The sequence below is a fragment of the Hetaerina americana genome, unplaced genomic scaffold (genome assembly GCF_022747635.1).
Source record: "Hetaerina americana unplaced genomic scaffold, ioHetAmer1.1.p SCAF_4, whole genome shotgun sequence".
Classification (NCBI taxonomy): domain Eukaryota; kingdom Metazoa; phylum Arthropoda; class Insecta; order Odonata; family Calopterygidae; genus Hetaerina; species Hetaerina americana.
In genome coordinates, this window is record NW_027286985.1 from 8,766,260 (window position 1) to 8,792,787 (window position 26,528).

General features: G+C 37.7%; 1 protein-coding gene across 1 annotated transcript in view; it reads left to right on the forward strand.

Annotated features, from left to right (window-relative positions):
• LOC139692062 (uncharacterized) overlaps nucleotides 1–21,602 on the forward strand; it is a 474,725-nt gene extending 453,123 nt beyond the window's left edge. The window contains exons 5-7 of the mRNA XM_071590090.1: nucleotides 11,983–12,339; nucleotides 17,286–17,511; nucleotides 21,481–21,602. Of these exons, the coding sequence (XP_071446191.1) occupies nucleotides 11,983–12,339; nucleotides 17,286–17,511; nucleotides 21,481–21,602 (705 nt within the window). The remainder of the gene's footprint in view (nucleotides 1–11,982; nucleotides 12,340–17,285; nucleotides 17,512–21,480) is intronic.
• Nucleotides 21,603–26,528: the final 4,926 nt, after the last annotated feature.

Sequence of the window (26,528 nt, forward strand, 5' to 3'; positions counted from 1 at the left end):
CACGACTTGAATGAAATTTAAACTTTCCTTCTGCCTTTCAACTACGTGTGTCAGCGTTGTCTGTGTGCACGTACAAGTACCGTAATTTATGCCGCATAGGAATTTTGACTCCTTATCCTTAGAACTCATCACTTGTTGAAGAAATTGATCAATTTGAATGCAATATTTGAAAAACAATTTTCAAAAAATATCCTCTGGTAAGATAAAATATGTTCTCGAGGAGCAATTGAAATATGGCGATTCAATTCCACGAGTAGTGTATCCTGTTCCTTATACACTTCCTATGAGCCAATCGCTTACTAAAATTCTAGGCAAAAGGAATGGTGGTGACTGGAAAGGAATGGTTCAATGGCATTTACCCACAACCTCAGCTTTAGCTTCATGCTCCACCTCATTTCAAAGGATCATGTCCGCTAAGAATTGTCACCGACAGTGGAATAACTTTTTCCAGAAATTTGAGTAGGGTGAGGAACTCGAAAGATATATGTGTGACTCATGGCTTTGAATTCATTTGGCGCTATTCACAATTTCTCGTTAAGTTACATTGTACGCACGGGAATGTTTCATAGCGCAAGAACATATGAATAAGTCCAAAGGATCGTCCACTTCACGAGTGGGATCTGGAATTGCTGATATATGCCGTTTATTATTTGACTGGAGCTAATGATCGGACGTTATGAAATCCGTATGACAGGAATAAAAGAGGAGACATCTAAATTCTTATGTTTGAAACTGAAAATGCCCCTACATTTACCAATACTAAACTCAATTACCGTAGTGTACTATTTTGGTGCGTTTAATGCATTGGTTGCTATTACGAAGTCAAGCAAAATGGGAAGATGCACTTAGCAAGTAGATTTTGATGGAACAGCAACATTCCAGTGTCGAGGGAGTCTTCCCATGAATTCACGTAATTTAAACCTTGTAACACACTTCATATCTTTTCGTATCAGGCGTGAGGCTGTGTTTACGGTCCACGGGCAGAGCATTAAGAGTCTTCGGAAAATATCATGTGCTCCTCAGAACTCCCTTTGTTGTCGTGGCAACCTATTAATCAAAAACACTTGCGCTTAGGATTTTTTGTCCCATATAATCCAGTGGGAGTGGGGCATGGTTTCTCATCCCACCCCCTCCCCGAACTTTTGCCCGATTGTTGTCCGCAAGATAGGATTTATGGTGCCGAGTGGACACTCTTTGTCCGCTGAGTAGCGAGGGGGGAGGGAGGTTTTGGAAAGGGTCAGTGAAAAGGCGGGAGGGGTGCGAGTTTTGTCCCGGGCGCCACCCATGAAGGGAGCTGTAAGGGGCAAGAGAGAGATGTCTCTCGAAGGTCGACGGCGGAGGTGGCCAAAGATTGATAAGTAGGTGCGCGTGTTCATGTGAACGTGTCGGTAGATGCCCGCTTGCTCATTCGCGGGGAGTGTGGTAGGGAGGCAAGGGTTGCGGGCGGGCGGGCGTAGGGGGGTGGTGGGGATAGGGGGGAGCAATATCCATGGTGGGACGGCAGGTGAGAGGCATTCTAGCAGGGGGCGAGAGGACATTTTCCGTGAAAAGTATGGTTCCCGGGCATAAAACAACAAAATTGCAAACGTTGTGGTAGCAAAATGCCGACTCAACATTGATATCATTTGACCTTAAGTTCAACTCTCTAACCCGTTATGATTACTATAATCCATTATGCCTCTTCGTCACATGCAACAAAATCCACAGTGGTCAAATCGACGTGGTTTGATCGATGAACGTAGATTCCACCAAATAAATAATAAAATAACTAACCACATTCCAAAAGTTTACAATAATATTCACACATCGGGATAGCAATGAATAGTAAGAGACCTTGTACCTCCTGAGAATATCCAGGATGATGTGGCATTAGAAAAGCTCACATCAGTGGATGGGTGTCCCAGGGTGTCGAGAGGAATCGAACCCAAGCAATATATTTAGTCACTCGAGCTTCTTCCAAGTGCTTAAGGACACCCCACAATAAGCAATAAATAAAAAAAACATTACTTCGGTTGATACAAAATGTGAAAAAGTTATGACTCAATATTTCGCATAATTATATATATATATATATATACATATATACAAATATGCATATATATATATATACATATATACATATATACATATATATACATATATATATATATATATATATATATATATATATATATATATATATATATATATATATATATGCTTTCGTAGACGTAACACGGAAGTGCCGAATAGTACAATACACAGTAACACACAATATAGAAACACAAGCCACTTCTATATCTTCAGAGGAAGACGGATTGTTTCCGTCGAAATATCAAGAAAATACGTGTGAGTGTTCTTCTTTTTTTTGTGTTTCTATATTGTGTGTTACTGTGTATTGTACTATATATATATATATATATATATATATATATATATATATATATATATATATATATATATATAGTACAATACACAGTAACATACACAGTAACATGTATAGTACAATACACAGTATATATATATATATATATATATATATATAATGGGCTGACACAATATAACACAAATAGAATAGAATAGCAACATTTAAAAGGACACTCACACGGATAATTGTTCGAGCTTTCGGCCCTCTCAGAGGCCTTCTTCAAGAGAGACTGCTATATATATATATAGACCTAGATGCCTATGATCAGAGGGTATATATAGCCAGCGTGCTTCTGTGAGGACCACCTGATGATGACGTTCAACGTCGAAACCTGGGTCGTGTTTTTTTAAAATAGAGTGTGTGGAATTACAAAGTCCATTATTTCATTACATTTCAACCTCCCTAGAAACTTGCCACTTCAAAAGAAACGTTAAACTTAAACACTCGTGATATCAAAAGAGAAAAAATCCTTCTCTAACAACACGCTCATTCTAATTATTTTCACAAGTCTCTTCCAAAAACATATTCTTTTCTTCCCTCTTCCTCACCTGAGATCCTTGCTTTTTTCAGAAGTTGCAAAATTCCATTTCGTTTCAATATTTATTCCATCCAGTTTTTCGGCCTCTGTCGAATTTCCCACGGCAACTTCTTTATTCCCCTGCCGTGGCTAACACATTTTTACCTTCCTTGTATTTTTTTTCCTCCATTCATTTCCATGCCCATATCTCAGGAACCGTCTATATACGCTCATCTTTCCCCCTCAAAAACCGCCAAATTATCTTACGCCTCATATCAAATTTTTCACTCATCTCTATTTTTTATATTTACCTTAGTATCCTCGAGCTAACCTACTTCAATTTGTTTATTATTTCTTACATAGGCTATGAATTGCTCCTTCTGACGTCCTTACAATTTTTGCCATCCATTTTTGTCCAACTTCCCTTTCAAATAAGTCTCTTGGAAAAACTAATTACAAATAAATGTGCGTTTTCATGCACAAATACATGCCCTTCTTTGATAGTGTGTTCATCTATCCCACCAAAAGAGTCATTCGTTGAGCTTACTCATTTCTTTCTCTTTTTTGTTACCTGCGGTGGTACGAAGAAAATCTTTAAATGAGAATTTAAAATATCAAATCTCACTCACATATATCTTTACCATTATATCTTTCCGTCTCCCAACCCTTTGATGTTATTCATACGAGGGTCATCCGGAAAGTAGTACCCGTTCGTGAAATAAAGACACAAAAGTAAATATTAACAAACATAAAAAATTTTATTTGAAAGAGGATACTTTAAACTACTTCTCAACATAATCTCCAAGCAAATTAAGGCATTTGTCATAACGTGTGACAAGTTTCTGTATTCCTGCTGCATAGTCCTTCGCCGCCAGCTCATTGAGATACGCGAGGGACCCATCTTGCACAAATTTTTGCATAATGCAGATGGTGTTTAACAATTTCATGAACAATTGTTCGAGAAACATTGGGAAAATGCTCACAGATGTCATCAATTGTGACGCGCCGATCGTTCCTCACGAATTCGTCAACTGAGCTCACCAGTTGGTCTGTAATGACAGACGGTCTCCCCGAACGCTCATCGTCGTGTGTGTTCCCCCTCCCCATGTTGAAGTTGCGACACCACCGCCGAACAGACGACTCGTCCATTACATTGTCTCCATACACCTCCTTTAATTGGCGATGAGTATCACATGGGCGAACGTTTCTTGCATTGAGGAATTTAATCACTGCCCTCACTTCACAACTGGCGGCGTTCTCAATTTTTTTAAACATTGTAAACAATCACAGAAACAACACAGGCAATGCTAGCGTCACGCAACTTGGCTCAGAGAAGGCAGACAAGCCACTGAAGCTATCTGACCTCGTCCAGCGGCTACTCGCGTCGTCAGCACTTCATGCGGCACGAACGGGTACTACTTTCCGGATGACCCTCGTATTATTTCCTGCCAGTTTAAGTTGAATAATATAAATGATAAAGGCCATACCTCTACTTACAATTACTACTCACGCTGATTTTCTATCTTTTATGTTACTCATTCAATATTTGAAATGTTTGCAATGATTCGGCTATTCATTTGATTCTCTTATATGCTTTTCAATACATTGGCTTACCTATTTCTCTCCATTCGGCTGGACGCAGTCTCAGAATTCATGTTGCATGCAAAAATATATTAATGTTTTATATTACGCATTATTTTTGATAATATAGCACCATACTAACCTTTAATAAAGGCAAACTGGCCTTCCAATTGTTCGTACAAAGGTTTATGCCAAGACGGCCTGAGGTCTTTCCTACTGCCGACTACTACACCCGCTGCACCGGTTTGCATTCCATAGCTTCCATAATTCAGTTTTTCTCATACTTCCGTCGGCCATTTTGCAAGAATCAATTTTGGGCATTTTCTTAATATCCCGCTTTCTTAATTATTTGTTTAACTTGATGCCATGCCTTAAAAGCAGTCGTAAGGGATCGTATCGATTTTCTCTTACTGTATTCAGGCTGTTGTCATCAGAACATAAAAACACCTCCACTTCTTAAAGGTTTTACTGCAAATAGATTGATTGGTTTGCCTTCCTCCTTTCTTTCTAGCATTATTTCCCGTAGTATATATTCAAATTTTCTCTCAAAAAGCTCCATATTGTTTTAGAATCTACTTACTGTCTATTTAATGATTATTGGACATCTAATTCTAATTAACATTAAATATTTGTGCCGCCATTTTCATTGTTTTTATTTGTCCTGGGGTATAATTATTTGCAGAAAAATTGCTGATTTTTATAAGTATAGTATATGACAACCATTGCTATTGGTTTTCCATAATGCATATGCACGATGAAAGAGTCGTCAGTGAAATGCGAGGTATATCGAAAAAATAAGTAGGATGAATTTGGGGAAACATTTAACTGTAGATCAAAGTACACGTTGATTAAAATTCTTCATAAGAGTGCCGTTATGTATCGACAGCTTCCTTTAAGGCATCACAGGACTCTCGTTCATGCACCTCATTATTGCTCTATTTGGCATATTCCAGGGGTCCAAATTGATAATCAAAGAGTTTTTACTTGGGTCGTACTCAAAGACCCATAACGTATCGCCAGTAATCACCTATTCTTAAAAAAATTGGCTAAATTTGATCGTGGTCAAAGAGTTCCAAGGTAAGATTGTCATTCAAGCAGTCTTCCCACAGCACCTTGGGAACCATCTTGGCTCACCTTTCTCATGGTTAAGAAGTCTTCTGTAAGAATGCCATGCACTGTGGTTTTCTTAATATTGAACTATTCCGGTAACAAGCTGACACTTGGGAGATAATCAGAATTGAACACGTGTTTCATTTTTTTTGCACAATTTCATCACTGTGTTGTTGGTGGGTGTCCAGGGCATTCCTCAACATCGTCAACTTCCTCTCTACCTTCTTGGGAAATCTTGTGTCAGCGGAAAACCATTCCTTGGGACATTTACGTCTACCAAGAACCCGATTTTCCGAACTTAAAACAAAATTTTATAGCATAGCGTTGCTAAATCGAGCGTGACATCTTGAATTCGTGACGCGACCCTCGAACAGACGTCTGGTTTTGAAGTGATAAGCTCACTGTAACGGCACACAGATAACTGACGCGGACCTCGTTGCTTTCCCAAGACCTCCCACCACCTATCCCGCCACAAATCGCCACATTTTTTTTTGTTATTAATTGGTGTACTACGGTACAAGGTAGATACTGGATGAACAAAGCATTATACTCTCTTAGCCTTGACCAAGATACAACCAGTCCCCACACAAAAACAAGCATCTCTTAAAATTCTCAACCCTTATACCTCCTTTCATTCCGTCGAGCTTGCCTTTCCTTTTCCTCCTCTTGCTCGCTTGCGCAAATTGGAGTCAATTTTCATGTCAGATGATTGCCTCATAACTGGAAATGTTCGTTAGGTATTCGATCTTTGCCTATGATTTCCCGTTTTTAGTAGGTTCAGTGCTTCTCACACCTCTAATATTTAATATCTAAACTGCTGTCATTCATTTCAACGTTTATATTAAGTATCATATTTCGTCAACCGGATCGTGAGGTCCCTTTATATTTCAGTTGAATTAGAAATCCACGTCTCTTTTTTTATTCCATTCGTTCATTAATCACTTTTGTTCGGTGAATCATCAATCACAATCAATTTGTTTCTGGAGGCCATAGAAGTCAGTTTCGATATTTCTAGAAAAGCCGTCTAGTGTTCATTTTTCAGACCTTTGGCTGGGTATTTTTTCTCTTTTTAGACCCTTTTGTAGTTAGGCATGACTTCAGGAGATTTTAGAGTTATATATCTGCTATAAGTTATATATGACCTATTGTAGAACCATGGTGTATGGAACTTTTCATTTTTTGTTACATATTTTTCCTGTGCCTAAGAGCTAATTTGCCAAATTGTCTACTTTTCCTTTAATTTGTTCCAATTTTGACATCTGTCATCCCTCTCCATACTGATTCTTGGGTCTTTTCCAGCTAGCATCATTCGGTATTAGGTTTGGGTTTGCTTATTCAACAGTGACAGATTTTGAGTTATTGTTTGTTATTTCTTAACATTTCGGCTTTATGGGTTGTCCCATTACTCTTTACTCTTTTTTCATAGTGCACACTTACATTTGCTAAGATTGAAGTTCTTACATCTATTTTTAATCATAGCTGTATACTTATGCCACTTATAACAGGAAGTAGGTTTTTCCTTTACTCATTTGCTAAATTTTGACATTTTGGAATACATTATTGGACAGAAACATATTGTTATTTATTCTAGCATATTATTTGTTTCTAGTTGGGATAAATGCAAAAAAATGGCAGGGAGATTAATCTGAAGAGAAAGAAAATGAACTTATCCTCAAGAATTAGGAAATGTAGCTTAAATATTCAGGTTGGAGGAAAGAAATGGGTGAACGGTTAAAGCCTGGCAAGAGAGAAAAAATTGGGTGAATAATATCATATGCTTGGTAAGTGTTTTGTAGGAGAATAGGTCAAGTATTTGGCAATGTAAATACCTTTAAGAAGAAAAAAATTATGATAGATGGGTAAAGAAATGCATGAAGTGAAAGAGTGTTAAAGACTAATTTGAAGGAGACTGTTTTATTCTGTGTGGATCGGAAACCTAGTCTACGTATGAGGTTAACAACGAGTGTAGCCAGGAGGATTTTTTTCTTTAGGAGCAGCTAGGAGAATTTTGGAGCATTTTGAGATACGGCCAATGGATAGAGTAGTGAATATAAATTTAATAGGGAAGGCTTACGTGGACGTTTGAATTATATCGTGAGACAATGAGGGGATGGAAGAATAGGGACTTTTTGCAGGCAGATGGAGTGCATGAAGAAGAAAATCATATGGGGCAACCAACTAGAAGTCCAAACACACGTTGCTGGGGACAGAATGAAACCTACCTTTGATAGGTTGATCGCTAGTCATGAGGAATTGATGGAATGACGTTATGATGTAATATCTGTCGTAAAATATTCAAGCTGGGATGAAAATTGATTTGGCAGCTCCAGAGAAGAGAAAAGCATCTTGAATTTGAAAAACCATACTCTCGATCATCTCCGTATTATTTTACGTTTTTGATACAAATTCTTGATATTCTGTAAATCAAAATAAAAACATTATCTTTTACTTCTTTTTACCATAAAGCAGAGAAATTAATTTTGCCTCAATATTTTTTCTAAGGCTTGCTGTACATTGTATCGTAAATGCAAAGACTTTAAGAAAATCAATTAGAAATATTATTACACCCTGTTGAGAGATTTCACGCTTTAAAGTTCAATGCAATCCTAGTGATTTGATAGCATATTAAATGTAACTTAAAACAGTTAAAGATCATATTAAAAAGAACTATTGTATTCTCGTCTGGATTTTTACGTGAACAGTTTATTTTAATGCTTAGCACTAAACAACTGTATTTGTTAAATATACTAATATACTATACTAGTAATACTAGTCTGTTTAAGACTCTGATTTATATGTGTCTATATATATATATATATATATATATATATATATATATATATATATATATATACATATATGTGTATTATATATAAGATAGTATTTTGACACAATCACTCGGGTAAGTATTTTCATGTGCGTGTTCCCCATTTTCAAAACCTTTGTCTAAATTAACTTCAAGGCATAAATATATTTTTAAGAGCCACACATTTTGGGTGGACACAAGATGGCTGTATCAAAATACAAATGTTTGTCTTTTGCGAATTATATTGCACTTATTGAATAGCTGGGTATATTAAAATAATAATTGTCAGCTATGTTAAATAATAGGCAGCTATGTGAAAATAATTTTAGGTTAGGATTTCAATTGAGCTTTTTGAATTAGGAAATGACAGTTGTTAATTTGCAGTGATATCGCATAATTTTTCCTTAGTGTCCTTGGCTCACCATATTTTAAAAACGCCTGTCATTTAACGAGTTTAATTCTGGAAATTATGCATGTTTACTTTGTGTATCAACTGTTTATAATTTCCACGTGCAGGTGAAATATTTGTTTCTATTCATTTTGCGAGGGATTTCTCTTTGTTCAGAATGCAAAGGAATTAAAAAAACTATTTTTAATAAAGTTTACCGTAATCTACATTTTCATTATACTGGGTGACCTACTGCCCGCGGGCATATTTGCAGGAGACGGCAGCAGGAATGTCCGATGACCGCGTTCCCCCTTAAATCTTATTCCTGAGCTCCCGAGCCACAAAATTCTTTAAAATAAAAAGATAAAATATCTCCTTAGAGTCTCTTAACAATTTAGGGAGCTTTAAAAGTGTTTCACAAAAAAGAAACGGCTCTTGAAACAGTAGCAACAAAAGAAATACGGGGACAACGAGTAAAATGTTACAATTAGCAGTATCTTCCAGTCCGTGATTCCAGATTCTCTAAGCCCAAAGAAAAGAGAAGGATTTGGAAATGGTAACAGCTGGGTAATATAAATCATTTATTTTTAGAAAAAGGGCAAAGCCATAAATTTAGCAAACCGCGTATTATTATTTATTCATCATCAAACCTTTGTTGGTATTAAACGAAATTACTCTTTGATTATATTTGCTTGATAATTTTACACATAAATGTAATATAGATGCATTGGAACTTTTAATCTCCTTAATGTTATAACGAAATAATATCAATGAATAAAAAATGTATTTTGATCATTTTTAATTTTTTAATCGCGTGTTAAAGTCAAAATTCCAAATCACGATGACTTAAATGGCTTGTATAAGAAAAATCGGGAAATGTTTTGGAAAAATAAACATATTTTAGGGAAAAATAAACTTATTGCTACAATGCCTCAAAATTCAGCAAAGCAGATATATTGAGCGTCATCTCACTTTTTCCTGTGGCTTGGCCCCAACTTGAAGGCTCCCTGGTGGGCAGATTCCGAAAGGTCTTTAAGGGTACGCGTGCACCTCAGGCCGTATGTCCCATCAGGACGTATTTCACTCTTGGGAATAGGAAAAAGTAAGCTGGTGCCAAGTCGGGGCTTTAAGAGTGTTGGGGAATCATCGCGATGTCGTTGTAGAAGTTCTTTGCAGGCAGACCTGAGAGTCTGCTGTTGGTCGTCCGCCGAGACCTTTGGGGCGAGTTTAGCGGAGATGTTTCGCATCGCCAAAATGTCAGTGATAATAGAGTGCACTGTCATCTTAACAATTCCAATACAATCTGCGATTATACGCGCACTTGGCCGGCGGTATAAATTCTTCATTTCACGTACGCGTCAGGAAAATATTGTTACCGATACCTTTGATGGTAAACTTGTATATTGCTCCCAATATTTTCTTTAGAAACCTCTTGGTGTTTTGTAATGAATATCTTACAACATTTTTGAAAAACTCCTCCATAGGGTACTTCATTTGGCAAAATACAAATCACATTATGATTAGCGTTCCGATAAAGGCTGAAATTACTCTTTCGGAGGCGAGCATTTAGCTAAAAATGTTTATTGGATCGTTCAGTGAAATATTTCGAATAACTCTCCTCAAACAGTTAAATTTAGTATTAACTGACTAAATGATAGTTTTTTCATAAAATACGATATCTAAATTTTAAAAGCCAATGTTTTTTATCCAAGAAAGTCATTGAAATAATATGTAAGAAGTGCTCTTAATATGCCCAAATTCTATCATATGACCCTTGAAATGCACAAAGTATTTAAAAGCTAGAATTGCTAAATCAGAGAACTCTCGATGTGTTTACCTTTCTTCGAACTACGACGTCTTTGAAATAAAATATGGTCCCTCACACTTTTCAATTCAACGCCTTGAATATTTATTCATTAATAGATCATATTAAAGTGGTTTTGAACTTCTGAAAGAACTACCTTTTATTAAGGCTTCACACCTTTGAAAAGACGTACGCTTTACATTGAAGCCTGTCGGCAATTGTAATAAAAAGTGTTTAATAGTATACAGTCTTTTTCTTTATTTTGATACCTACATTGTTTTTCTATAAATATGAGAACCATGGTTTCTGGAAGGCAATGAAAAAACTTTATTTATGCCAAACTGCATCAATGTGGGGGTCCTGAGGTCAGGTGCTCCTGCCCAATGGGGAAGCTCAGTAGATCGGATGACTGCCAGTGTAACGCGAGACAGTCTTCGACAAATCCAATGGCGTGCGACATCATTTTCTCGCACTTGATATAATTGCTTTGGAGTGATAGATACTTATGTTCATTAGGACTTGAGACAATTTATTCATTGAAACCTACATGATCTTGCACACCTTAACATCTGTAACCACGTAATTCTATCAATCATGCTGACGCTACTTGCATTTGTTAACAAATTACTCTTCATAGTAAATTTGTGATTCGATTTATTTGGTCTGAGTAATATTGAACTCGACCACTAAACAGGGCTATCGAGTACTCTAGTTAAAAAACCGTTCCCAGTCTGTGGTCGGTTTGGGGTTAGCTTAAGACTCGTTTTCCCTTTTAGGCCATTGAGCGTACATTTGACTCGCTCTGTATTCACGAGTCCCAATCGAAAACGAACTAATGGGAAGTGGGAGTTAAAGAGATAAAAGGAAACAATGCTCAATTTGATTCAGGCCTTTCCCAGAAATCTTTCGATCGCACATGGCCAAACACTCTTTTTAGTAGACTCCACATCGCTAAATTAAAGGAGGTTAAGCGGATTTATTCCTGTTCTTAAAACATTTCTCTTTACTGTCATTGGCATAAGAAAACAGCTGAAGTAACAAGAAAATCGACCGTACAGGCTATCAATGAGCATTCTAGTGAAACCCAGAAATCGATTTACTGACGTTTCAATCCTGTACCAATATTGATTTTTAATAACTCGACTCGTATTTCGGTCAACTAGGAGACCATTAACGAGAGTGAGAATTTGACAAAGGGGATAATTACAGTATCGAAGTATTACCCGCGGTCAAGTGAATATATTCCAGTGGAAGGAAAATTTGATACTCAGAAGGTAGCGAGTTTTGTCGAACTATCATCCATCGTCGACCATAGTCGTCCATAGTCCATCCATCCGCTGACTGGCATCTCTCCGCATTCACCCCGCAGGTGCCGGCCTCCTCGACGAGGCATTACCCCGTGCTGGTGGTGCCCCACCGGACGACAGCGGCGCCGACCACCGAAGGATCCATCTGGCGGAGGGACGACAGCGCAGACGACCCGAGTGCGGCCCTGTACTCGTCCCTGGCGGCGGCCGGCGGGCACTTTGATAGCACGGGGTACTCGCCAGTGGCGGCGGTTCCCACGGTCCCGGCGCTGGAGACGGCAGTCCTCGGACTGGAACTGGAGCTCGACCCCGAGGCGTACTCCTTCTCGACGATGATGACCTCGGGCTCCGCGGAGCCATCGGCCGCTGCTTCCTCGTCCTCGGTGACCTCCTCCTCGTCCCCCGGCACCGCGGGCAAGGTGAGTGGATAGCGCCACCTCTTGGTGTAGTTGAATATTATTCATTTGATCCGACTTCATGCGAGTGAGGTAATTCAGGCTCAGGTGTTCTACCTCCTCCAAATTTACAAAATTATCTCTATTAAAATGAGTAGATAACTGTATTAAATCCTTTGGGAAGCAATGAACACTTATATATTACCATGAAATTTCTTAGACAATTATATTATTTCCTAGACAATACACGACTCACCGTGGAAATTGTGACAGCTTTCTAGATATTGATGTTTAGGAAAGCTTTACCTAAGATTTCCAGGAATTAAGTTCCAACCAGCCAGTTGATTTGAAAATATATGTTGAAATCAAGGAGAGAAATGATTTTGTGACAATTTTATAGCCTTAATCTGAGACATTTTTAAGGGAAATATCTTCAATGTGATATGCTAATTCGCGATTTTGAATTAATCATTTTCGTTTACCTAATAACATATACTAATCCTGAGATGCGTTCTCTACCCTAGATAAACGGTCAAAGAGTTAGTTTTGTGGGTGACATGAAAAAATATTCGTAAATTTGATTAAGATAAACTGAATGTTAACGGTATTTTCAAAATCAATACTTTCCACAAACAGGGCAGTATTTACAGTTTAATTTAAAATTCATGCATTTTTTATCTATTATTTTTCAATAACTTCAATCATTTCAACATTATCACTGCATACATTCATTCTCGATCAATAATCGCATCGAAATTATGTCCCCCCTTCTCGTTCGAAAGCCTCAAGTATTGCGATCAATACTGCAGAAACCTCAGATTTTAATAACAATGTATCCAGTTCATGTGTCTGTAGCTATATGTGACAGGGCTCATAAAACTAGAGGCAACATTTTCGTGTCGCATCTTTTGTGATGGAATACATCAGAATAATATTGAATAAGGATAGTGAATGGTAAAAGATGTGAGCAAAATTTCTTGATCTCCATAAAAAGTCTCTAAATGCCACAAACTTATCTAAAGTAAAACATTCTCTTTCAAATAACCTTTTGCGCATGACTACAGTAATACACTAGCATACCTAAACTAAGCGTATTTCCTATGAAGCAGATTGATGATGTCACCATGATTTTTGAGAAATATTTAATCACTCAGAAGTAAAATACAAGAATGGAATTTGATTTTTAAAATTTAAGATTAACCCTCACAAGATATATTTTACTCAGGGTTTGAAACATTTTTCAGAAAAAGAGTATTTACGAGAAATTCATTTGAATTTAGAGCAATTTTAAATATTGAAAACGCCACATCGATGCCATTAATGGTGTGTATTAGGTATAAATTAGTAATAATGAGATGAAAATCCTTTTCTTCCTTAAGCTACACTGTTCAGTCAGATTGTAATAAGTTTCCATGGTTCTGATGAGCCCAACACCCGCTGAGTTTAGCACACATACCTACACGCCTCCCCCTGCCACACACCTTTTCGGTGGCTCGCAGGGTATTGATGTAGATGTAGATACCTTTCATTCCCTGTACTTATCAGGCAATAAAGCAGTGAAATCATAAAGCATGATTTTTTTTAGGAGCCTTATTCATTGTTGAAAATATCTTCCCTGTATTTTTATACTATTTTGGGTTTTTAACATTTACACTGCGTTTCAAATCATGATCGTCCCTCTACTCTTCTCTACCCTGCAAGCCCCCTCCATGGAGTGTGCCAGAAAGTTATTCAGCACAAGGAAACTTCTTGTGCGGAAAGTCTATTCTTGAGACAAAGTAGACAAAGTATTGTTTGCTTTGAGAGTCTCTTCGATCGCAATCAACCATGATTTTTTTTGGTTTACCTTTTCAAATTAATGTGAATGGCTATCACATTTATTTTAAATATCCCGTACCCTGTCATACAAGGTGTTATCAGAAAAAGACCGGACTGATTTTATTCTGTGCATACCGTTCAACGGATCGAAACGAGACATAGTTCGCCATCTGGTGACATATCTGACGACAAGAACGAGTATTGTTGCGTTTGTTTACGTTGAGTTGTTACGCAGCAGCAGTGGTACGTGTCTTAACCTGTTCGTCGCCGAGTGCAACGGCAGCAATGAAGGAGCTAGAGGAACAGCGTGTGTGCGTGAAATTTCGTTTCAAAATTTGCAAAAGTGCTACGAAGACACCTGGAATGATTTAGCAAGCCTTTGTTAATGAAGCTATGAGCCAAAGCCAGTGTTTTGAGTGTTACAGTCGTCTTAAATCGGGCGGAACCTCGACAGATGAAGATTCGCGAACGGGGCGGCCTTCCACTTCGGCAGACCCAAACCATGTCAATTTGGTGTCGGCAAATCGCCGTTCAACTGTTAGGGAGATAGCCGTGGAAGTGAACATTAGTTTTGAATCCTGTCAGAAAATTTTGACTGACATGTCCCGCGGGTGCTGACTTATGAAAAGAGACAAAAACGTGTGGGCATTTGTCAGGAATTCCAGGATCGAGCTAATGCTGACCCAGAATCTCTTAAAACTTTCTTTTTGTTTCCAAAGTTAAAATTGACCTTGAAAGGGCGCCGATTCGACACTATTGCGGATATTAAAACTAATTGTACGGCGTACATGAAGAGGATCACCAAGATGGCTTGCCAGGCAGGGTTCGAGAGCTGGAAGGAACTTTGGCAAAGGTGTCGTCAGCCAAGGCATGTGCTTTGAGGGCGACAAGTTCGATTAAGCTGTATCCGTCGAAATAAACAATTTATAAAATCGGTCCTTTCTTTTTTTTGATCACACGTTGTATTTATTTTGGGTGATTTTACTCTCGTCTATTCCCCCAAAAAGAGGGAACCGGTGGAGGATGCTTCTTTCACAATTGGACGCAATTTTTAGATCTAAGCCGAATCATTCCAACATTCTTCATCATATTTCAGCAATAAATTCTCGTTCAGAACCCCCATACACATAAGGCATACTCAAACTTCACTTTGATGAAGTTACGTGCGTAGATGCGCAATTTTTGAAGCTCTTTTTTTGTTTCCTTAGACAAACATTAACTTTGTGATGGACTGCACAAAATTCTCTACGCCCTCTGCCAGGACTTCTTTTTTATCTCTTGCTACCCTCAAATAGCTGCGGGAAGTTTTTCGGCCGTTACTTTAGCGCAGCCATCCACTGATGTGCACCAAAATTACAAATGGCAGTATGATAGTGATTCGCTATGACAGATACAGGGGAGTGATTTTTACGTTGTGAAATTCTCGCACGAGAATTTCCAAACATAAAAACCGAAAAGAGTATGTTTGTATTTTATTCCAACGTATACGAAATTCTACCAAGTTTTATAAAAAAAACATCCACTAATCTAATCATTTTCTTTTGAACATCACAATGTATTCATAATTCCCATTCTCCTCATGAAATTTAATTTCATTTAAGACGTACTTACCCTCAGTTTCATTTTCTCAATCAACTCATTAAGGGTTGAGATAACTTTATAAGTTGTAATTAAATGGAAATTAAAAGAGGAAATTAAGATTCACGTGTAACCATGATTTTAAATGTTATTTAGATTTCATTAAAACAATTATAACGATGGAATAAAATATTTAAATTGGCCGTTGGAAAAAATGGATGGCTTAAATCAAGATATTCACGGATTTTTTTTCAGCATACAGAATATGTTTTGGCTCCTGTAAACTTAACTTAATGGGACACTTAAACAAGCATATTTGTTGAGGAATTTATGACCTGTTATCATCTTCAAGATCCGTTATCGTCGTTCTTTCAGTAAAAACATCTATCTGCCAATCTGAAAAAAAGTAATAATCCGTGAAATTCGGCGAGAAAAGCAAGTTTTCACCTCAAACAAATCGATGAGAATGTTCCTTAGGAGATGTCTAGGACTATCATTTATTCAAACTACGATGATGATCGCTGCACGTTTGTTAAGAATTGTAATAGATATTTCTACAGCAATCCTGTAAACTTTGTCTTTGCACTAATAATTAACATCCTCAATATTTAAATCGGATTATTATTCTCCAATAAGGGTGCCTCGCTTTCGATTGCTCACAGTTAGACATTGTTAAACAGACACTAAAACATTTTTTTTCTTCTCCCTGGTGATCATAGTGAGATGTTAATCGATGAAAATTTCAACAAAGAGGCTTACTGTTTAATTAGGCGGTAATGAAGGAAGGCTAACTTTGCTAATTTCATTAGAATTTTCATTTTTGACGACTTCGGTTTCGTCTCAAGGCAACATTTATCAGGTGACTTCGCGTCAAACGTCAAACTCAAGAACGGAGATGTTATCTCAAAAGCTAAACGAAGTCAGAGTTCATAATTGGGTACTGATAAAGTTGGAGGGCTTAATAAATATCATAGGTCTGCTTATACGTTTTTTTATCAATATTTACACTAATATTTGCGTCGGAACATGTGATGGGCTGATCCGCGGTAATGATGCCTGTTTAAGAGTGGATGATAACAGCTCTCACGAAAACTTGATCGCCAGAATAAAACCTTTCCTCCACACATAAAGTGGGACTGATTCAATAAATTTCCTTGGCTAAATCAATTCCTTCGAATCAATATCGTACCATACAGCTATTTTCATGGTAATCGAAAATCCGCATGACTTGGGTTAAACTGAAGGTTCCCACATACGTTGCCCTAGTATTACCCCTGGCACAGCGTTAATTTGCCAAGAGCTACACAATTTCACCTATGCATCTATTTTTCTAATGAGTAAAAAAAATATGCGATATATTTTTTCTAAGAGAAATATTTAATGGCAGAATTGCGATTTATTGAAAGATTGCGAAATAGTTTGTCAATTTTATACCACATTTTAATTCACAAGCTTTCTCAATTTACATATTTAATTCTTTCACTGTAAACACTACATTTTAGTACGAGCTATAGACTCAGACTGCCTAAAAATCCGAGGTTTTGGTTTTCACAAGGATCTGTCTCCTCCCTCAGCACTCCAACATGCCTCAGACGCATCAACAACAGCCGCAGCAGAAGTACATCACACTCCGTTGCCTAGCGACGCTGTTCGCGCTGTACCGCCGCGCGACCGAAGTTCAACTCACGGCGGACGAGCCGCCGCCGCAGTTGGCGCCGGTGCTGCTGGGGGCCGGAGGGGACCCAGGAGTCGACGCCCGCTACCACTCGGCCGACCCCCCACCCGGAGCGCCGCATGCTGGTAAGCAGATATCCTTTCCTTGGGTCCCGCACGCCACTTTCTTGCTGCAAGGCGCGAGATGGCCTAAAACATTTATTAAGTTGAGATTAGTGATATTTAATCGCTTTGCATTAAAATGACATTTTGCCTCAAATTCAACAGGATACTATTGCTATAATTGCTTCCCCTAATGCACGCATCCTCACACTTAGTGAGAATTCCCAAAATGATTACCACATGATTTGTTTGATTCACATCTCGTCATATTTGTCTCGGCCTCTTTCATTTCGGTTCAGATGAGATCGAATTTTTCAAAATTGTTCGCAAAAATCACTGCCACCTGAAATGAATACCCGGAATATTATCGATATAAATTTTGCACTTGATCATATTTTTAATTGAACACTATTTAAATTTGAAAATGATTCCTGAGAAAACCTGAAAAAGATTTAATTATTAGTATAATTATTTAAAATACAACTCTCTGCAGATCAAATGTTGCTCAATCGATTTTTCTACCTTTGGAACAAAAGTTAAGTGCAATTCTCTTTGCACGCAGAATATTTTTATGAACTGTCCATAGCAGTCATGTCAGATTATGACACTGGCGAGCACTTTTTACGCATGCATTTACAAATGGGCTTGCATAATGGAAAGATTTTGAATGGGCCATTTAAATGATCATTTCTTTTCGTAATCAGAGTATTAATTATTTACATACATTTACTTTCTATTTTCTATGCAGAAATTATACGATAATATTTCTTCCAAACCTTTACGTGGCGTTATCAAGGATAAAGAATAACTCTGATGTAAAAATAAAAAAAATATTCACTTTGCCTTCCAGCTTTGAAGTCACTTACAACCACGTATTTTTTAATTTTATAATTGTTGCGTGTCATGACCCTCAGATTTTATTTCAAATGATACATAGGCGATTGAATCATATCCATTGTCACAATAGCCTGTACTTTCAAAAATGTATCCGCCGAAAATTCCGTTTAGAATTTTAGGAAGCCTTATTTGCGTTTTTCAAGTGTTGAATTCACATTTTTTGCCGAGCAGAGGGTGTTAAAGTTATATTCAATCTCATAAACTACTTATGTTTACTACTCTGTTTATTTTAACTCATTTTTTGATCTCGCCTGTCTTGTCTCTCTCATGCCTTATCTCTTGTCTATCTTGTCTCCCCCTTCCGCAAGAATTACTCATTTTACATGGCTCTATAATATTCGCCGTCGTTCAATAGCTTTTCCGTCAGTGACAAACTAATACACGAATAATAACGTACCTGAGAACTATACTGCATAATTTGAAATGAACCACAAGCTGCAAAATATATTCCTGTCATGAAAGTTTACTCTTACACCTTATAATGAATATCGCGGTAACATTTTACCCTCCTTCGATTATTCTGTTTTGCGAGCGAAATAAGTTAGTAGATAATAATTTCAACATTCAATATAACCATTATCTTTATCTACTCAGATACAAGGGAAAATTAGCAAGAAATAACTATGATGGAGCCAAGCCATGAAAGGCAATCGCAATCATGTAATAAAAAAATTTACTTAGATATCCATTAGTTCATTAAATGAAATTAGATTAACATATGACGAATTCAGAAAAATTACAGTAGCAATCAGAAGGCTATAGATTTGTCAGGCCCATATTAGTTTCACTCGGTTGGATTGATGTGACATTAAATGGTATGTCCTGAGTGTTAGCTCGAAAAATATTTGCACAATTAATCCTATTACTCTTCTTAAAAATGAATACACGGGAAAGTAATTGAAAAGGGATTAATTTCGTGTTAAATCCTAGTTGTATATAGAAATTTCACACCCAAACGAACGCCTTCCCTTTTAGTATAATAATCTCCTAGGTGGGTGTACACTTTAGTTAAATATGTTTAATAACTTGTCCGGGGAATTGGAGAAATTTCCATTACGAAATATCTTGCCATAAGATGACATCGGAAAAGTATAACGCTAAGTAATTACTCCATAATTATAAAAGCCCCCCTGCGAATCGATTTCCCACTCATGTGGACAAATATGGCAGTGACCTACTTCTAAAGAGAATAAGAATGCCATTCAAATTAGTTTGTGCTCTTGCCTATTCCGCGTGGACATCTTCTGTAGCGAGATGAGGAGACGCTGCATATACGCTTAGAATATACATCGCTCCGCTAACTAATGTCAAAGCATTTCTCCAGAAATGGGGAAATGGGTCACTTGGCTGTCTCAAAAACGCGTGTTCAGATTTTTGAACTCCTGACGGACCGTTCGTCCGGAGTGAAACGTCAGAAAGCATTCCCTTGCATGTTTCTCATCCCTCGGGTGCATCAGAGGGAGGAGGAGGGTAGGCGGGGATAGAGAAAGGGGGAAGGGATGACGGAAGCCGAGGGCATCGGTGTGGTACGCTGCGCACCTTGGGACCGAGCGATGCAAAGAGAGGGACGTTGACTCTTTCTCGCACAAACACAGAAAAGTTCTCCCCACCCAGTGCCCCTAACCCTCGCCACTTAGTCACCATACCCTTTTAACTCCCTCCACCGCCCTGTATCTCAATCTCTCGCTAAAATAATAACAGTGACAACATTTCCTACTTTTCCTGACCTCCAGAAAGCTTCGACGTTAAACGAGTTAAGAATATATGGAGCCGGCATTATATTTTTGAGATCCTTTTCCTAAAATTCGGATTCGTTTGTAGACAAGGGTTTGGAGGGTATTGGACAGATGTTAAAAAAAAGTTTGCATAAATATGACGTATTTTCTGGGCACATCTTCTGTAATGTAAAGAGATTTCTATTTTAGGAAGGTAGTGTAAAGTGAAATCAAACTTTCGTAGATAAATGTCCGTTCATTACATCAAAGACGAATTTAAATGAAAGAAACTACTCCTTACTGCTGTGAAAAAAGTATCAAGGCCATAACGATTAACGAAAATAGCTAATTTAAGAAGGATTGTATTGAGAATATTGGATGAATAGAATTTAATTTGGTAGATCAACTCTAATGGTATCAATAAAGTACGGTGAGTATGTGTACCCATGAAAAATTCATGAGATTGATTGAGAAATTCAGATTCATCGGTTTTGAGTGGGTTATGATCGAATACAACGGAAGAGGACAGTTTGTAAAGGTATGCAATAATTCTTGTGCTAGGAAAATTGACGAGAGCTTAAAAGCCATGCAAATATATGAGGCAAAAGTAAATTATGTGAGAAGAAGTCGTGAATAAGTAAAGGGTGAACGTTTTCGTAAAGAATATGGAGACAAGTAATAAACAGATTCTCAACGGGAGATGAGTATTTGCAAAGAAAGAATTAATATTACTTAGCCAAAAAAATTGCAAGGAAAGGGAAATCTGGAAAAGATTAGTCAAAGATACTCGTAATTTAAAAATCTAACCTAAAACCAGGTTTCTTTTTCTTTGTAACTGCAAGGTAAGGCCGTGAAAGATTACTGCAAAATATTCACGTAGAAATTCAACATTCTTTATAAAATTATTTTCCCGGCGGTATTTTAAATAATCTAATGAGCCTCAATCACCTGTGAAAATCTCAAAAAACCAGCTGCGTGTCTGTTGCCAATTTATATTAGCTTTCGGTGCCATTATATGTGCTTGTTGGCCAGTATGTCCGAAACCTTTGAAATCTGGCCAGGGAGACGAACTTACCGGTTAATCTTATATTTTTCGGCTTGATCCTGGAAAACTGGGTGATGGGACTTGTCTTTCCCAATAGCTATTCTTGCAATTTGAACTATATCACCCCAGCCTTGGCAACACTTCGATAACCGGATATTTTAATAATAAATGTAGCTCTTTGGCTTTTTTTCCCTTTAATGCATGCCGGGTGCCGCACCAGTTTATACGCACTCCCCTCTAAACAACCCCTAGGTGTTCTTGGATGTCTTTATTCTCTGTCTCTGTCTACCTCTCCCACCCACCGGGATCTTTCTCGTTTCCGCCTCCTTTTTCCAGCCGACTCCAGCTCCAGCGGCGCCCGCGGTCCGTGCCTCATCCAGCCGACGTCACTGTTACTCTCATCGCTGGTGCCGACTATCCTGGCCTCCCTCCTCCTGGCGGCCTACGGCGCGAGATAGCAGGGGGGCCGAGGTCGTCGCGGGCCCGGGGGACCTGGGTGAAGGCGTCCCCACCGGCAGACCCAGGAGCCCACCGAGCAGCAGGAGCGACGAAGGAGGGGAGTGAAAGGGGGGGGGGGGGAGAGAGAAGCGAGGCGACGGCTGGATCTCTTGTTGTTGCGCAGATTGTTTGGAGAATGGGACTGGGAAAGAAGTAATATAGAAGATTTGAAGGGATTAGGGGAATTGGAAGTGTACAATGAACGAGAGACGGAATAATTTCTCCAAAATGCTGGAGTGTTTTTGTGAAATGCTCGAGAATAAATGGACTCCCGATGCATTGGAGATATATATATATATATATATATATATATATATATATATATATATATATATATATATATATATATATATATATATATACATACGCAACGGTTTGAAATTTGGAAAGATCTCCTTTTTTTACTCTACTTCGAGAAGATATTCAAGACATTGATGGAGGAAGAAATTGCGATGAATATTAAGGTATGCGAAAGCAAGTTTGAGTGTGAGATTTTAGTTTCACTTGAAAGCGGCGTGATGTAGCGGGTACTAAGGCCGCTACAGTGTCGACGGAAATCTACATACCCTGTTACACTAACTCTGATGACGCGGTGCGCAAGGATGATTGCAGAACAAAATGTTTCACTATATTACCATAAAAAAATGAGTTTTTGAATTGATTATTAATGTGTTTATGATACATCACCCCAGTGATTTGTGAGGGGAGGGACAAGAGTTGTGCGTTGAGTGCTTCTGCTTAATGAGTGAGACGTCCGAAGGTACACTCGACGCAAAATGTTTTCTCGCGTCTCTTCCATTGAGTGCGTGCATCGACGAATCGTATGAAGGTCATGGTTTCACGTGCTGAGCATCATTTGAAATTCAGATGCTTTAAAGACCTTGTTGAGCAGCTAGCTTCGTAATTAAAAAAAGGATGCAACCTAATTAGCTGCGTGCATTACATTACAGTGCACGTGCATTACATTCAGGGGATTTAAAACGTTTTCATGAACCGGTTTGGTTTAAGCGCGCTTCTCCTGCATCTAAACTGATGAATTCACGGTAAGAACACTTGATTAGTTTCTTCCAAGTTTTTCAAATGGGTCAAAACAATCTTCATAAGCAATTAAACACTTTAACGCCTCCTCCGATATTCTTGAGCAACTTCAAGGAGGGCTATGATATTTTTATCCGCATTAACTTATTTGTCCGAAACAAGTGAGTATTTTCTGATTATGGGGTTGAACTTGAAGAGGCATTTAAGGAACCGAAGACAAGAGAACTGCCTAGTGTCGTTTCCCTTTTTCTTTTTGCACAAGTTCCGTCTTAAAATACAGTGCGTTGGAGGTGAGATGGGGCAAGCGCTTTCAAAATACAATTTACTTACGGCCGACATTAATTCCGCGGAGAGCAATAATTGTGCGTGCTACTTAAAGCCGAATGCAAGGAAGCAGGCAGGAAAGTCCGCAGCGTCATTCACATCCCCGAGGAAACGGGGAACGGCTCCTCTCTGCTCCCCCTTACTCCCTCTCCGCCTGAGAAAAACCTTCACTGTAAAACGTCCCAGAGCTCAAGAATAAAAACAGGGCGAGATAAAAATATTCAAGGAAGGAAAAAGAAGAAAACGAAAACAATTGAATCTCAAAATCAATGTTTGCTCACGTCTGGGGAGTTGGTAATGCTCTTCAAAGAGCGGAAAAGGGGAGGAAGTAAAGTAGCATTCTTTCGGTCCATGAATAATATGGTTTATATATGACACACAGGGTTGAATGTGTTTTTTTTTTCATGTTACATGTACATTGCTGTTATATGAAATAAGGAAAATAATGGAATCACCTCAACGCATAGGAAAGTTTAAAAAAAAAAAATAATACTTATTATTTGGCTGAGCCCTCGTTTTTTTGGGATCTTTATGGCGCGCACACAGGCCGTGTCGCAAAAACGAAATTGAATTTAGATGAATAATAGGTTAATTTGTACGCTCTGTGTGAATAGGGCGGTTGCGAAATTGGTGTATGCAGAAACAATTTGCAGCCTCATGTTATAAATTGGATTGTCGACGAATGACTTAATTGTGGTGTGTACTAAATGATTTGTAAGTCAAATAAAATATGCAAAAAATTATTTTATTGTTGTAAACGAATTTCACGGATGAGTTGTCCCGTGGCAACCTGTCGACAGCGAGGCAATGCGCCATATTTCCCGCGTGAAAATTTGTGAGGTCATGTTTTTTTTTAATGAATGACCCCGATTGTAAATTTCCCAGGAACGTGAATTTGTGCTGTGTTTAAGTTTTTATGTGTTCCATCTCACATTAGGGGGATGCTCCTGCTTGGTTCCACTTCGGAAGAGTATATCCGGATCCTGCCACACCTTTACTGCCTCATTTTCTTTTAATAAGGGTTTAACACAACTTTTTTAATCAATGTAGGATGGAGCCAAGAATCCAATGTCTTCTATAGATTCGGTAGAATAAAATGAGCTCAATGAGCGAAAATATCACTCCTATTTGTAAGTTTATGTCCAAGTGTATTTTAAAAGGATTCATCTATGATGACAGTAATAACCAAAACAAACTTAATAAACAACAACATATACCCTTCTCTAATAAGCAACAATATCAAATTCCTTAACATTGCTTTAACTTATTTTTTTAATTCTTAAATTATTCGCCCTACAGCGGGGACATCTTCCTGTTAATCTGATTGACATTACCGTCATCCAGTCGACCAGTTAACGTAATGCATTTTTTTCCAATTCCAAAAACAATATGTTTATTTGAAAAATGTTTCAATTTTTGGAAACTATTCCATTTCTAAAAAGAAATTATCTTACCTTATCGTCGTCCACTGAAGCCCTCAGATTGAATATTTGCTGCATCCTAAATTAACCAACCTCCCGAAACATAACATATCTCCCACTCAAAAAATCAAGACGAAAAACCGCCCAGATTTCCTTACAAAGCGGTTAAAAATAGCCATTTTGTTAAATACGCCCAATTATCGTCCGTTTATTGCCTCCAAAAACCAATTATGGGACCCCGTTCTGCAATTTAATCCACCAGAACATGTAACACTCAAATATAGCTCTCCTCTTGCAGTGTATTATTTGTAAATTATCTCATAAATATTCTCTGATAAATACAAGACTTTCATTCCCCTCTCCCACCTCCCCATTCCTTTCTATGTCCCGACAAAGAGAAATAAGTTTTGACAGTTCCGCCGTCTTCTCACTCCGTCCTCACTAATGTTCCATCCATCGAAATCCAAACAGCGGTCGCCATTATTTGGAGTCAAATGACGAGCCATTCGGCCTTGTCATTGCGTCTTTACGTTCAATATCCTTGAGTAACCCTTGTATTTTCCCGCAACCATCTTAATTTTCCCGGGATATCTTCTGCTCACTTCTATCGTGCTTCGACTAAGTTTACAAGGGAAACCTTAGTTGTCTTCCTTTGTTTTTCCGCATCCTATTCACTCCTTTCGCACCCTCTCCGCCTTTGCACTCCAATTATTTACTGTCCAAACTCATTTTTGTACATATGCATAAGTCGTATATGACTACAGTACAATATAGGCAAGCATATAAAGAATGCAATCTTGTGTCACAATCATCTTCGTCAAAAAATCGCAAGATTCATTAAAAAATTACCAAGAAATGGAAACTGGCTTAATGATAGGTTTTGAGCTAATGAAGTGACTTTTCCTGTCTCATATGATCACTTTGATGAGTTTTTGTTTTAAATTTGAATGAGTTTTATTTATTAAATCATGCACGAATTAAAAAGTGCAGTTTGTTTACATGAACTATACAGAGTATCCATATATAGCTGAAAAATCGTTCAAGTTTTCTTTACCCTCTGGGCTTGAGCTCCAAGAATGGAATCAACCAGCATAAACTTTATCATAGTATACTTATATGTGTCTTTAATTGATACTAAAATATTAAGTGTCTTATTCTCAGGGCAGGACACATTTCTTTGTTCCAACGAAAACACCCTATATTCCCGTTTACCTAATAAAACATCAGTGAAACAACTGCGATTATTCAAGCAATATTCAAACAATATAGATTTACCACTTTAGGATTAATTTCGACCCAGTTCTCTAAAATAATACTTCATTATCAAGCCTGATAATGAACCTGTGACTTCAAAGGCTACGTCAAAATGAATGCCTATGCAGCGGTAAATGTTTCGATCCAACGCCGCCATTATCACGCACATAGTAGCAGTGCTTACAGATAAAATTATATGAAGGTAATTGGTTTGAACTTTCCTCAGAGATTGAATGATATTATTTAATTCCCTTAAATAACTGATTTTTATATTAAATTTCTTTGCATTGGTTTATATATTTTAAAATTATAGTATAGTAATAAATAATTGAAAATGAAATTTGACGCTGAAATGATAAGATTATCAAAATTCAGATGGGACATTGCATCAAATATTTTATTTAATATTTTTCCACCACGCCATGACTCTCAGGGTTGTGCTTAAAACATTTTTAATTAAAAAATGCATAAATGTATTCGTCAGCATATTTAATATTCATTACTATTTTTTAATCGTTTGACATTTTTTATTTGGTATTCAACCGCTTAACACAGGTTTTAATGGACAGAGACATATCACTTCATTTTATAGCGTCGCATAACAAGGAAAAATCTGACATCATTCATTACGTATAATTACTCAATGGCGCTTACATTTAAATTTCGTTAATTCTGTTAAAATTGCTTATGCTTTTTCTCCCCTAACCTGGTCTTCCTAATGTCCACCCCTCTATCATAAACTTCATTCCATCGCCAAAAAAATAATCTGCACCAACCTTTCCTTTGGATCTATTCTAACAAATATCCCTCCTCTCACACTATGACAAGTATATAGTTTGTTTTCCTTTC